Source organism: Engystomops pustulosus, chromosome 1 (assembly GCF_040894005.1).
Source record: "Engystomops pustulosus chromosome 1, aEngPut4.maternal, whole genome shotgun sequence".
Classification (NCBI taxonomy): Eukaryota; Metazoa; Chordata; class Amphibia; order Anura; family Leptodactylidae; genus Engystomops; species Engystomops pustulosus.
Window position 1 is genome coordinate 51,688,306 of NC_092411.1, and position 12,000 is coordinate 51,700,305.

The window sequence follows — 12,000 nt, forward strand, 5'->3', positions numbered from 1 at the left end:
GCAGTCATTCACTGAAACCGGTGAAATACATTCTGGCTTTACAATGTATGTACTGCAGGAAAGACGAATGCACATTGCAGCACAAGTGTATAACGCTGACTGTACTGAAGCAACACGTAGATGCCAAGAACACCATGTATAGGTCCAAACCCCCTTAACAGACAAATCTCTAGTAGAGATGAGCAGACCCGATGTTTGCATTTTGTTTTGCTGTGTGACGTGGACATATTGCCAGGTTGGCTGTCAACCCGTCATCCAGCAACAGTGGCCATTGGGCAGTAAGGCACATAAAATATAACATACAAGAGACATAACATCGAATAGGGTCAGGGAGGAAGAGTTCTCCTTATGGAGAGTTTTCCAGTTAAGGCCACCTCACTGGTGTATAGAGACTTATAGCCATTGATGCTCCACTAGGACGGGACAAGTAAAACCACATCTCTTTTGCTACCTTTTAAGGAAGTCCCTCTTACCATCAGACATGATTTTCAGGAAGCCTAACGACATAATGTGGAATTAATGCCAAACCAGTATATCTATTCCAGAAGGAACAGATTCACAACTGTATACAGCGCTGTTTCAACGTGGTTACATCTCTTCAGAACAGCGTTTGTAAGAGGCTTTTGACTAGGGTCAAGAAATAAGTAACATTGAATACACAAACAATAAATGGATCCACACTTGAAAAGCACAATAAACTTTTGGTTTTTCTTATAGGAATAATTGTTTCTTTCTTTTTTTTTTTAGATAGGAATTATTTTTGGACACTAGGCCATGGATCCATAAAAAACCTGTAGCTGGTTTAGTGTCCCTGTCATGATTTTAGAAAAACAGTGATTATACAAAGTTACAATAAAAGGACAAAGGTAACAATTGACTTGAGTATACCAATGTCCACAACAGGTTAATAATGAACACCTAAGTGTATAAAAGCCACTCAATATTTCCTGGTGTCTGCACAAGATACATTAACACTACAGGAAAAAGAGACAATTACATTGCGATATTAATGTACACAAGAAATGTTGACTAGCTGCTCAATAAATTTCCAGTGCGGAGAAATGTAATTACTTGTAAGCACTATCAGTATGCAGGTATTGTGTACAGGTCAACAATTACTAAACAAGTTAATTTCCTAATTGCTTGCGCCTTGTCAACGCACACAATTTACGTAGGTATGGAAGGTGCAATATACTGTAAATTCTTCATTTATTGCCCGTCACCAATATTTCACGCTAAGCTGAACATGTTCTTAAAACAGCTCATAAATAAACGTGGCTAAGTGGATGCAGATGCCAAACAGAATAAAGAATTGGATACCGTGATCTGTGATCTTGCACGTTACTAAGTACAGTTCTTTCAGGCTTCGGCCCTCCTTTGCAATAACTTCTACACATCTGTACAAAAAAAAACATAAGAAGACATTAGAAAGGAACAGCAAATCTTGCAGTACTTATCTGTTGTAGTAAATAGTTAAATTCCACATAAAATTTTTATTTTAGGAAAAAGATTCCCACAAATCACAGCTGTCTTACATGTCTGTTCATCCTGGGAGTGTATGTATTTTTAATTGACCACATGGCATCACCCCACACAATCTCACACCAAACTATCAAAGCTGACAATGGTAATGTGGTAGTGTCCAGCTGGTCAGCTTTTGAGATGTTTCCAGGAGGGGTAAATGCATGAGGACACAATGTTAACCCCTTCCCGTCATTTGACGTAATAATACTGCATGGCGGGAGGTGCGTTCCCGCAAAATGCAGTATTATTACGTCATGCTTCTGGCGCCGGCTCCTGAACGGAGCCGGCGCCAGAAGCTGCGGGTGTCGGCTATATATTATAGCCGACACCTGCCTCTAACACCCACGATCGGAGATTTCTCCGACCGCGGCGTGTCAGAGGCATTTAAATGCAATCTTAAGTGAATCGGACCCCCCCGCGGCGCTTACCGGGGGGGTCCGCTGCTCCGATCGCAGCCCCCGGGACTGCCGGTGCCCGGGGCTGCGAGATCTTCATCCGGAAGCCGGGTCCTGCCTTCTGGCAGGACCCGGCTGTAAGACACTGGGCATGCGCAGCATGCTCAGTGTCTTACATTACACAGTGCAATACTTCTGTATTGCACTGTGTAACCTGTAAAATAGCTTGAACAAGTGATCAGAAGATCACTTGTTCAAGCTTAGATGTCATTACCTGTAAAAAAAAAGTTAAAACAATAAATAAAGGTTTTTTAAAATAAAAATAAATAATAAAAGAAAGTGAAAGTCCCCCCAAACACCACATTTCCCTTTACACAAGTAATAAAGTATAAAATACACTAAATCACAAAAAAAACCCACTTATTTGGTATCGCCGCGTCCGTAACAATCTGTACAATAAATCCTAATCATAATTGGACCCGCTCGGTGAACGTGGTAAAAAAAAAAAACCCCAAAAACTTGCCAAAAATTAAAACTTTTTATCAAATTGCTTTACAAAAAATGTTCTAAAAAGTGATCCGAAAAAGTTACAAGCGCCAAAATGATACCACTGAAAAGAACAACTTGTCACGCAAAAAATAAGCTCACAACCAGCTCCGTCAACCAAAAAATACTATAGTTATGCCGCTATAAAGATGGCAATACTAAAACAAATTCAATTTTTTCTATTCTAGTTTTCCTTCAATAAAATTGGACAAATATAAATAAAACTATATAAATGAGGTATCACCGTAATCGTAGTGATCCGTAGAATAAAGATAATATATTATTGTTATGCTACAGCGAACCCCCCCCCTCAAAAATGCTAAAAATCCAAAACAAGAATTGATGATTTTATTTTCCTCCACACGAAAAAAGTTAATAAAATTGCTTCAATAAGCTAAACACCCTCTAAAATAAAGTTTTTTTTACAGTGCATCGCGTCTCGCAAAAAAATAAGCCCTTATTTGTCTAAATTGCTTAAAAAATAAAGATTGTATAGCCTATTCCCAACGCGCGTTGTAATAGAACGGTGCGGCGGGTAGTGACTTGCCAACACGGTTCAGACACAGTGATCGGGGCAAGATGGCAGCTGATCCTAACAGCCATCCATCCTGCCCCATGGACCAGAAGGGTTATGTCCCCCCCACACACCCCCAGTTTATTATCGCTGCTATTGGCTCATCAATTCAGACGAGCCAATAGCAGCGAATTTACTTATGACGTCAGTAATACCGGTCACCATGTCTGTAGACACGGTGACCGGGGCAGAGTGGCGGCTGTTCCTGACAGCCACCAATTGTGCCTTGTGGTTCAGAGGGGTTTTGTTGCCCCCCTCTGTCCATGTTTGTCGCTATTGGCTGGTCGATTTGGTCCAGCTAAAAGCAGCAATATTCGTCACAATGGGCATCGCTAGGGTGAATAAGAGCAACACTTGGCGATAATTTCCCTACTAAAACGAAGATATGGTACAAAAGCGCTGGCCGTGTACATTGTACAGATTACGCTGTACAACTCTTACGAGCTGTTCCAATGTGCAGGTCCTGCCGTATCATTTCTCCGTTTTCAAGAGGAAGATATTAGGAAACTAATATTGGGACAAGAAGGACGGGGCCCCTGTCCAGAGGGTTTAGATGTTCCTGTGTTTTGTCAGGGCAGCATTTTCACGGTAAATTCTGCTGCTTCTAAAGGTAGGACTCAATAAAGAGTCTGTTCCAAAAGAGGAGTTAGGATGGACACTATATACTAAGGATGGACACTATATACTAAGGATGGACACTATATACTACTAAGAGACCTGCGACAACTCCAAGTGTGACAAAAGTTTAGATGGTCCCCTGGTCTATTCTACCTCCTTATACGCAACACATTCAAAATTCACGCCCAACCTGTTGTGAATTCAGTAAAATGAATAATTGTAACAACTGGTAGGTCACGTTGCTCCCTATACCCCTCCACATTATTTCATATGGGGCGCCACATAACGGGCACTGAACGTTCCAGAAATAATTGCAATTTCCATCTTGGACTCCATCGCACATCGTATTTGGAAACCACCTGTATGTTCAAATGCTCATTTCACCACGTGTATTACACTACACCACATATTACACCTTGCTAAATTCCCCAAGGGGTGTACATTCAACAATTAGGGTCACTTTTCGGGTTTTCCTCCGCTTTGGTACCACTACGGCTCTCCAAATGTATCCTGACACATGTGAAGGATTTCTTGCAAATTTGGCCTCTAAAAGACAAACACCCCTCTTTTCCTCTACTGTGCGCCCATAAAGCATTTTATATGCACATGTGGGGTACTTCTACACTCAGGAGAAATAGTTTTACACCTTTTTCGGGGTTATTTAATATATTATCCCTTGTGGCTTACATAAATTAGGGGTAAAGTGACATTTATAGGAAAATTTTCACCTTTTTAATGTTTAGGGCCTAATTGGATCATTCACCTGTAGGGGCAAATACATATATTACACATTGCAAAATTCTCTAAGGGGTGTGTGTTCAAAAATTAGGGTCACTTTTTGGATTCTTATCTGTTTTATACCACTAGGGCTCTCCAAATGCATGTCAAACATTTCTGTCAAATTTGGCTTCTAAAAGGCAAACCTCCCCCTTTCCTTTTACTGTGCGCCCATACAACATTTTATATACACATGTGGGGTACTTCTACACTCAAGAGAAATAGGTTTACACATTTTGGGGGGTTATTAAATTTTTTTTATGCCTTGTGGCTACAAAAAATTAGGGGTACAATGACCTTTATAAGAAAATGTTCACCTTTGTCCTATTTAAGCCCTAATTAAATCAAACACCTATATGGACAAATACTCATATTACACCTTACTAAATTCTCTAAGGGGTGTGCTTTCCAAAATGGTGTCACTTGTTGGGGTTCCGCTCTGTTTTGGTACCACTACGGCTCTCTAAATGCATCCTGACACATGTAAAGGATGTTTGTCAAATTTGGCTTCTAAAAGGCCAACGCCCCTCTTTCCCTTCTGAGCTTCACTGCGTACCCATACAACATTTTATTTGCATGTGTGGGGCAATTTTATACTCGGGAGAAATGCTAGTACACATTTTTTGGGGTTGTTTCATCTTTAATGCCTTATGGGATACAAAAATTAGCCGTAAAAGTGACTTTTTTGGGAAAATGTCCATCTTTTTCCTTTTAGGGACCTAATTGAAGCAAACACCTGTGGGGGAAAATACACATATTACACCTTGCTAAATTCTCCAAAGGGTGCACTTTCCAAAATGGTGACACTTGTTGGGGTTCCCCTCTGTTTTGGTACCACTAGGGCTCTCCAAATGCATCCTGACACATGTAATGGATGATTGTCAAATCTGGCTTCTAAAAGGCCAAAGCTCCTCCTTCCCTTCTGAGCCCTACTGTGTACCCATACAACACTTTATATGCAAAAGTGGTGCAGTTCTGTGCTTAGGAGAAATAGTTTTACACATTTATGGGAGTTGTTTCATCTTTTATCCCTTGTGGCTTACAAAAATTTGGGGTAAAAGTGACTTTTTTGAGAACATTTTCACCTTTTTTCCCTTTTGGGGCCTAATTGAATCAAACACCTGTTTGGGCAAATACACAAATTACACCTTGCTAAACTCTCCAAGGGGTGTACTTTCCAGAATGGTGTCTCTTGTTGGGGCTTTCCTCTGTTTTGGTACTATTATGGCTCTCCAAATGCATCCTGACACATGAAAACTTTTTCAGCCATATTTGCCCTGCAAAAACGAAACAACGCTCTTTCCCTTCCAGGTGCCCCACTGTGCCCGTACAGAAGGGTACAGTGACAAAATGGGCATTGGCATGCTCAGGAGGAATTGCCTTAAACATGGTAAAATGCATTTTCCTTTTTAACCCATTGTGAAGGTGCAAATTTTAGTGTTCAATGAATCTATTGTAAGATAAAATTACATTTCTGTAATTTCACTTTCATTTATCTTTCACCCTCATGAAACGCTCAAAGGGTTAACAAAATTCCCAAAGGTTGTTATGAATATTTTGAGGGGTGTAGTTTCTAAAATGGTGTCATTTGTGGGGGTTTTCTATCATGTAGGCCTTATAAAGTCACTTCTAACTAAACTGACCCTCCAAAAGTAGGTTTTGATGATTTTCGTGAAAATCTGAAAAATTGCACCTAAAGTTATAAGCCTCCTAACATCCTAAAAAAAAGGAAAAGATGTTTGAAAAATGATGCCAAGTTAAAGCAGACATATGGAAAATGTTAGTTATCAAGTTATTTTAGTGATATGACTAACTTTCCAAAAAGTAGAAAATTTTGAAAACATTGTTTTTTTCAAAATTTTTGGCAAATTTCCATTTATTTCATAAATAAATACCAAACATATTGATTAAATTTCTCGACCAACATGAAGTACAATGTGTCACGAAAAAACAATCTCAAAATCAACTGGATATGTTAAAGTGTTCCAAAGTTATAACCACTTAAATAGACACATGTCAGATTTTAAAAAATGGGCCGTGTCAGGAAGGTGAAAAGTGGCTTCAGCGTTAAGGGGTTAAAAAACAATATAAAGTGTCACTCCAGCTTCACATTGTCCCGGTAAAGGATATGTGCTCAAGAATCAATAAGGAAAATATAGATAAAAGAAAATAAATTGTTCTGGCACAATAACCTCAGTTTATATATTCATTCAAATTGTACATGTAAAAACTTTTAGTAGTAAGTAGAAAGTCACATTCAAAAATGAGTAGAAAAAAGAACCCGTGGGTTATAATAAGATCAATCACGTATATACAATAAGACTTCACGAATCCTGAAGGAAATTGTTTGGTACATGCAGTCAGGCATGATGTTACAGATAGTTACAAATAGTTTAAGATAAGTCATAAGTGAATATAAAGAAAAAGAAGAAGAATGCACACACATAGAAGGGTTGGAAGGTTAGTGGTTGGATTATTATAACTGTGCGAGCAAGTTGAGGATGGCGGGAAAGATAGAAGAATGGAAGGGATATCAACTAATTTAAACTTAAAAACTAAAATTTAAAAGGAACCCGTCCAAGCACAATTTGGACCTTATGGATCGTTGGTTTAGTGTTCCAAATCGCATAAACCACCACCTATATATGGTCATTTTAAATAAAAATGAAAAAAAAGATTTATACTTACCTTCCTCCCAAGCCCCAGAGCCTGTGCATTGCATCCCAGATGCTCTTCATCTTTAAGCAAAAAACTAAACTAAGAACAACAAAATGCCTGGAGCCCCTGCCCACAGCACCATATTAAGATCTTACCGGATTAGCCATGAATACAAAGACAATTAAAAACAATAAGAATTAATGAAGATATGAAATAAATAATGTAAAAGCTCTGTACCAAATAAATTACCAACACAAAGCATATAGCAGAGATAAAGCATATAGCAGATATAGTGAACAGACTGGTGGTGATGGTCAGCAAGGATGTGTAGAGTGTTCTGTTCTGTTGCATTGGATACTGACGCAGTTATCCAAAACCAGACTCCTCTTTTCTACAGCTAAACGCCTCGGCTGTTCACACAATGGGGTTTATTCATATGTGGCCAGTCATTGCGGTAGCATCTGTGATTCATGCCTCTATTTATTTTGCTTGCAAAAGAAAGTTGGCGTCCCTGCCTTATTCTATCTTCACAAGTAGGTGTTTTTATCCTGGGCCTAAGACAACGGGCCTAAGACAACGGGCCTAAGACAACGGGCCTAAAACAACGGGCCTAAAACAACGGGCCTAAAACAACAGGCCAGTGGCAGTAGAAGAGGACTGTCCAAGCATCAAACATGGGCAGGAAAAAGACCTTGTATATAATTTGTGGCCGGGACACACGGGGCTTTGGAAACAAATGTTAAGTGTATAGGCCCATAGAAAAACATGGGGACATGTATTAGCCAATGCCATGTGTGGGAGCCTATAGTAATACAGGGGACACAAGCTAACTGTGAAACAACGGCTAGAACATGGCCAAAATGCACTAATGATTTCATGCATTACAATGAAATCAATGAGAGAACAAATCCTAGTAGTTTTTGAAATAGATTTTACAACAGAAATTTTGTCAAAATCACTATGTAAATGGGTCCCAACAGAGGAAAAGCACAATTATTTTAAATTGACCTACGGCTGCAGAAGGACATCAGGAATTATAAAGACACATAACATAACAACAAAATAGAGATTAGCTACACAGATTGTTCTAATCTACAGAAAGAACACAGTCTTCATTAATTTTCCCATTTACTAAATCTTGCCATATCCTGCAAACATCACGCCCCGGTGCCTGCCAGATAAATGTATCGGATTAGGTCCTGCATTTTCCCAACACTCTTCCCACTTGATGAGTTTTATGAGGCTGCTCTCATTTCCCGAGGTTACTGCTGTCCTGATTCTGATACTCACAGTGTGCAGCAGCTCCTCCTGTGACTAATGTTCCCTCCCTGCTTAGATGAATGGTTCCTTAGGGAAGGGCTATCACTACTGATAGAAGGCCCTATATCATTATAGACCGCAGGAAGGAAGAACCCCTGATTTTCCATTGCAATTCTGTATTAAGAAGTTCTTTGCATTTTTGAGTTGTGTTCACTACAGAACTTATAAAAGTGTTTGAGCTGTTTCATAGCAACATCTATTGCAGTCTGTGGGTGACTCCTTTCTCCCGCAGAGATCTGCATAACCATCTGCCAATCTATAAAGTGCTGATGACATTTACTGATAATATGCCACCACAGGTACCATTGCCAGGGTTTATCCTGGAAAGCGGCTGATCTGTAATCTTGGACACAGGACCATAAGGTAAGTACACATGTAATTACACAGATGCAGACCCCAGACACCGCAATGAAAAACATCTAATAAGCTGTAAGGTGAACAAAAAGTGTAAAATGCTAATGCTAAAATAAACGCATATAAAATGTAGACCTTTCCGATAATTTTTTAAAAACATTATAAATATTCTGGTCTGGAAGACTAAACACTGGAGAACATTGTAATAAGGTCATCCAGTAAAAGAATTGGACCATTCCTTTTCCTACGAAAGGGAGTCTGCTATACATTACTGTCTACCTAAATGTGTCCACTAGCTTCATAGTTTTTTTTCTCTATGCTCTTGAACTGAGAGTTACATTTTTAGGATACAGAAAACAACCAACAAGCTGATCCATGATCCATGGGGGCACATTTACTTACCTGTCCTGGCCGGCACCCCGAAAATGCAATGTCCAGCCGGAATGAACTCTGCCGTGATTCACTAAGATTGTGCGCCTGGTATCCTGCATGTGTTGCTTCCCCGCTCAGGTCCGCCGGAGTTCACCATCTTCTTCCTAGTGCATGTAAGTGCTTGATCTTGCGACACAATTTGAAAGTTAAATCCCGCCCTCAATCTGAATCAGTCGAATCGTCTGGCGGCCTGCCCCCGATTTCTGTTGCATGAAAGCCAGCGCCAAAACCGATCGCGTGCGGCGCAAATCCCAAAAACATCGGAAATTTTCTTGGGTTTTAAGTACATGTGCTATTTTTGCCCAAGAGTTTAAGGGCTTCTTTAACTTACTATTAAAAAAATACCCTCTTTACTTAAGATGTACAGTATTTTATAACCACATTATATGTATTGTTCCAATGCATCTACAGCTCATCTTTGTCTCCATAGTAACAGACTACAAAATAAATGCTGTGTACTCTGATACCATACAAATTGTTTACTCACCAAATGTATGTTGGCATAATGGATTGAATGGAGTGTAAATGCTTAGAGTTTTCAGTCTATTACCATGGAGCACTGCTACGTGCTCGAGTTTGTGACATAAATAGGGCCAACTATAGTGCCCCATACATGTTCATGATACTTCCAAAGATAAAAGATGAAAGGATAAAACTGGGTTTGTCATATTTAAAAGAAATCCATCATCAAAATCAAGCATGGATAAGTCAGGGACACTATAAATCCATGCATCACAAATGTGAAGCTATAGCACAGAGGGGCTTTTGTAACACCCACCTGAGCCCTTCAGGCTCATTAGAATTTGAATTGCTGATTTAAAAGGAAGGATGACAAATATAAGATTGCTACAGTCACGGTGCCTAGATCTATAGGTGTCCATGGTTAATAATGTTTGATTTCTATGGTAGATTTCCATTAATGCTGTACAGAAGAATTTTTGATCATTTTACTAAATTATTATTAGATCATATTAAAGGGAACCTGTCACCACATTTTTCACAAATACAGCTAGTGACAGGTTCACATAGAGCCCTAGTAACTATATGACACTCTTCCTTTAGCTAAAAATAGTTTCCCTCACATCCTCATAAAATCAGTTATAAACTCACCTGCTATCTCAGGGTGGAGGGGTTGGTGGATGGGGTAAGGTGGTGGCCTTATCATGTGACCAATGTGACATCACACAGGTCCTTTAGCCTCTTATTATTAGCATGTTACCCCATGCACAATTCTGACCACATAAAACAATCAGAGCAGCCTACATGGACTTCTACTCTTCTTGTAGGCTGCTGTGATTTCATGTAATATGATTTGCTGAGACATATGCTTGTTGTACAGTTTGCTAATGTTAGAAGCTAAAGGACCTGCCATGATGTCACCCTGGTCACATGACATTACTGCTGCATGCAGAGGAGCATGGGGATGAGCTGTTGGATTCAGCCGAAGGAGGTCATGCCCACCTTGACTCGCTGTAAACATCCTTGGCTAAAAGAATGCTGTCAGTTACTATATCTCTATGGGAACCTGCCACTAGTTATATGTTAATAAAATGAACCAATAAAATAAAGGCATATTAAAAGTTTTTTTTAAATGATATTTACAATCTTTTAATTTATTGACTAACTGGTCAAAGGTATACGATAATACATATACACAGATTACAGCATTGATGTGAAGTGGTGTTCAGTGTTTAACCTACAGCACAATACATATATGGATTTGTTTCTCCAATGTACCAGTAAATCATATGGCGTATAATGGAGAATTGTGTCATCCAACTATTCCTTTCAAACCTAAGTCTCTGTTATGAAACATATGGAACAATAAATTGCTTAGTTATTACTTTGATACATAACCCTCTGCTGACTCTCTGGAGAGCAGAAGATTTCACTGCCCAGGGTTTAGTTGTGTTCAACAGCCGCAAAAAGAAAATAGAAGCCACATGTTTCGAGCATGATATACTGTACATCTCCACATGCACAGTATTCGTTATTAGTTCACAGCACTTATCACTTAAAGGGCTATTCTCATCTAAGACACTTATAGTATAACCACAGGGTATGCCATTATTGTCTGATACATGTAGGCCCTACATCATTTTTCAGCAATTGCATCTATTCGCAAAAATAAAATAGGGAGTATTTGATGGTGTATTTGGTGTATTTTCCCCCAATTCAATCCACAAATTACCTTTGGAAAATGTGTGGGTTTTTTTTTAACCTTTATCTTTACATTTGCTCTAGAAAACCTCCCCAGCCTATAACTCATCAAATTAATATACACTTTGAGTCCACGTTTTATACAAAAATGAGCTATTACAATTTTTTATCCTTCTTAGGCCCCAAGGACACAAGCGTAAAGGGGGCCGTGATCCTATGGCACCCCGTCACGTTGCGATGAGCACAGCCTCCTTCCATCTAAAATCATCTCTTAATATTATGATGGGCTACCCTATCGCCTATGTGACTTCACAGACTGTTACACTGTCACCCTATCCCCTGCTTCCTCAGCATTTGTGCAGTGAGCACTTCTTTATGTATTCTTAGTACTGACGGAGGAGGGGGTAGGGTGAGACCGCAGACTCATTCACACTAATTAGAGGGTGTAACAAGATTCCCCCCAGTGCTGTAGGTCCACGGGCTGTTACACTGTCTTCCCCTACTCCCTCAGCACTTCCCCTTCCCTAGACTGTGAAGCTATAGCACAGAGGGGCTCTTGTAACACCTACCTGAGCACTTCCGACTCATTAGCATAATTTTCAAAAATTATTTTAGAAGGAAGGAGCCCATGGATAACAAATA

At 39.5% G+C, this 12,000-nt stretch overlaps 1 protein-coding gene across 1 annotated transcript in view; it reads right to left on the bottom strand.

Annotated features, from left to right (window-relative positions):
- FBXL17 (F-box and leucine rich repeat protein 17) overlaps positions 1-12,000 on the bottom strand; it is a 469,629-nt gene that overhangs the window by 197,692 nt on the left and 259,937 nt on the right. Inside the window, exon 7 of the mRNA XM_072140407.1 lies at positions 1,321-1,397. Within this exon, the coding sequence (XP_071996508.1) occupies positions 1,321-1,397 (77 nt within the window). The remainder of the gene's footprint in view (positions 1-1,320; positions 1,398-12,000) is intronic.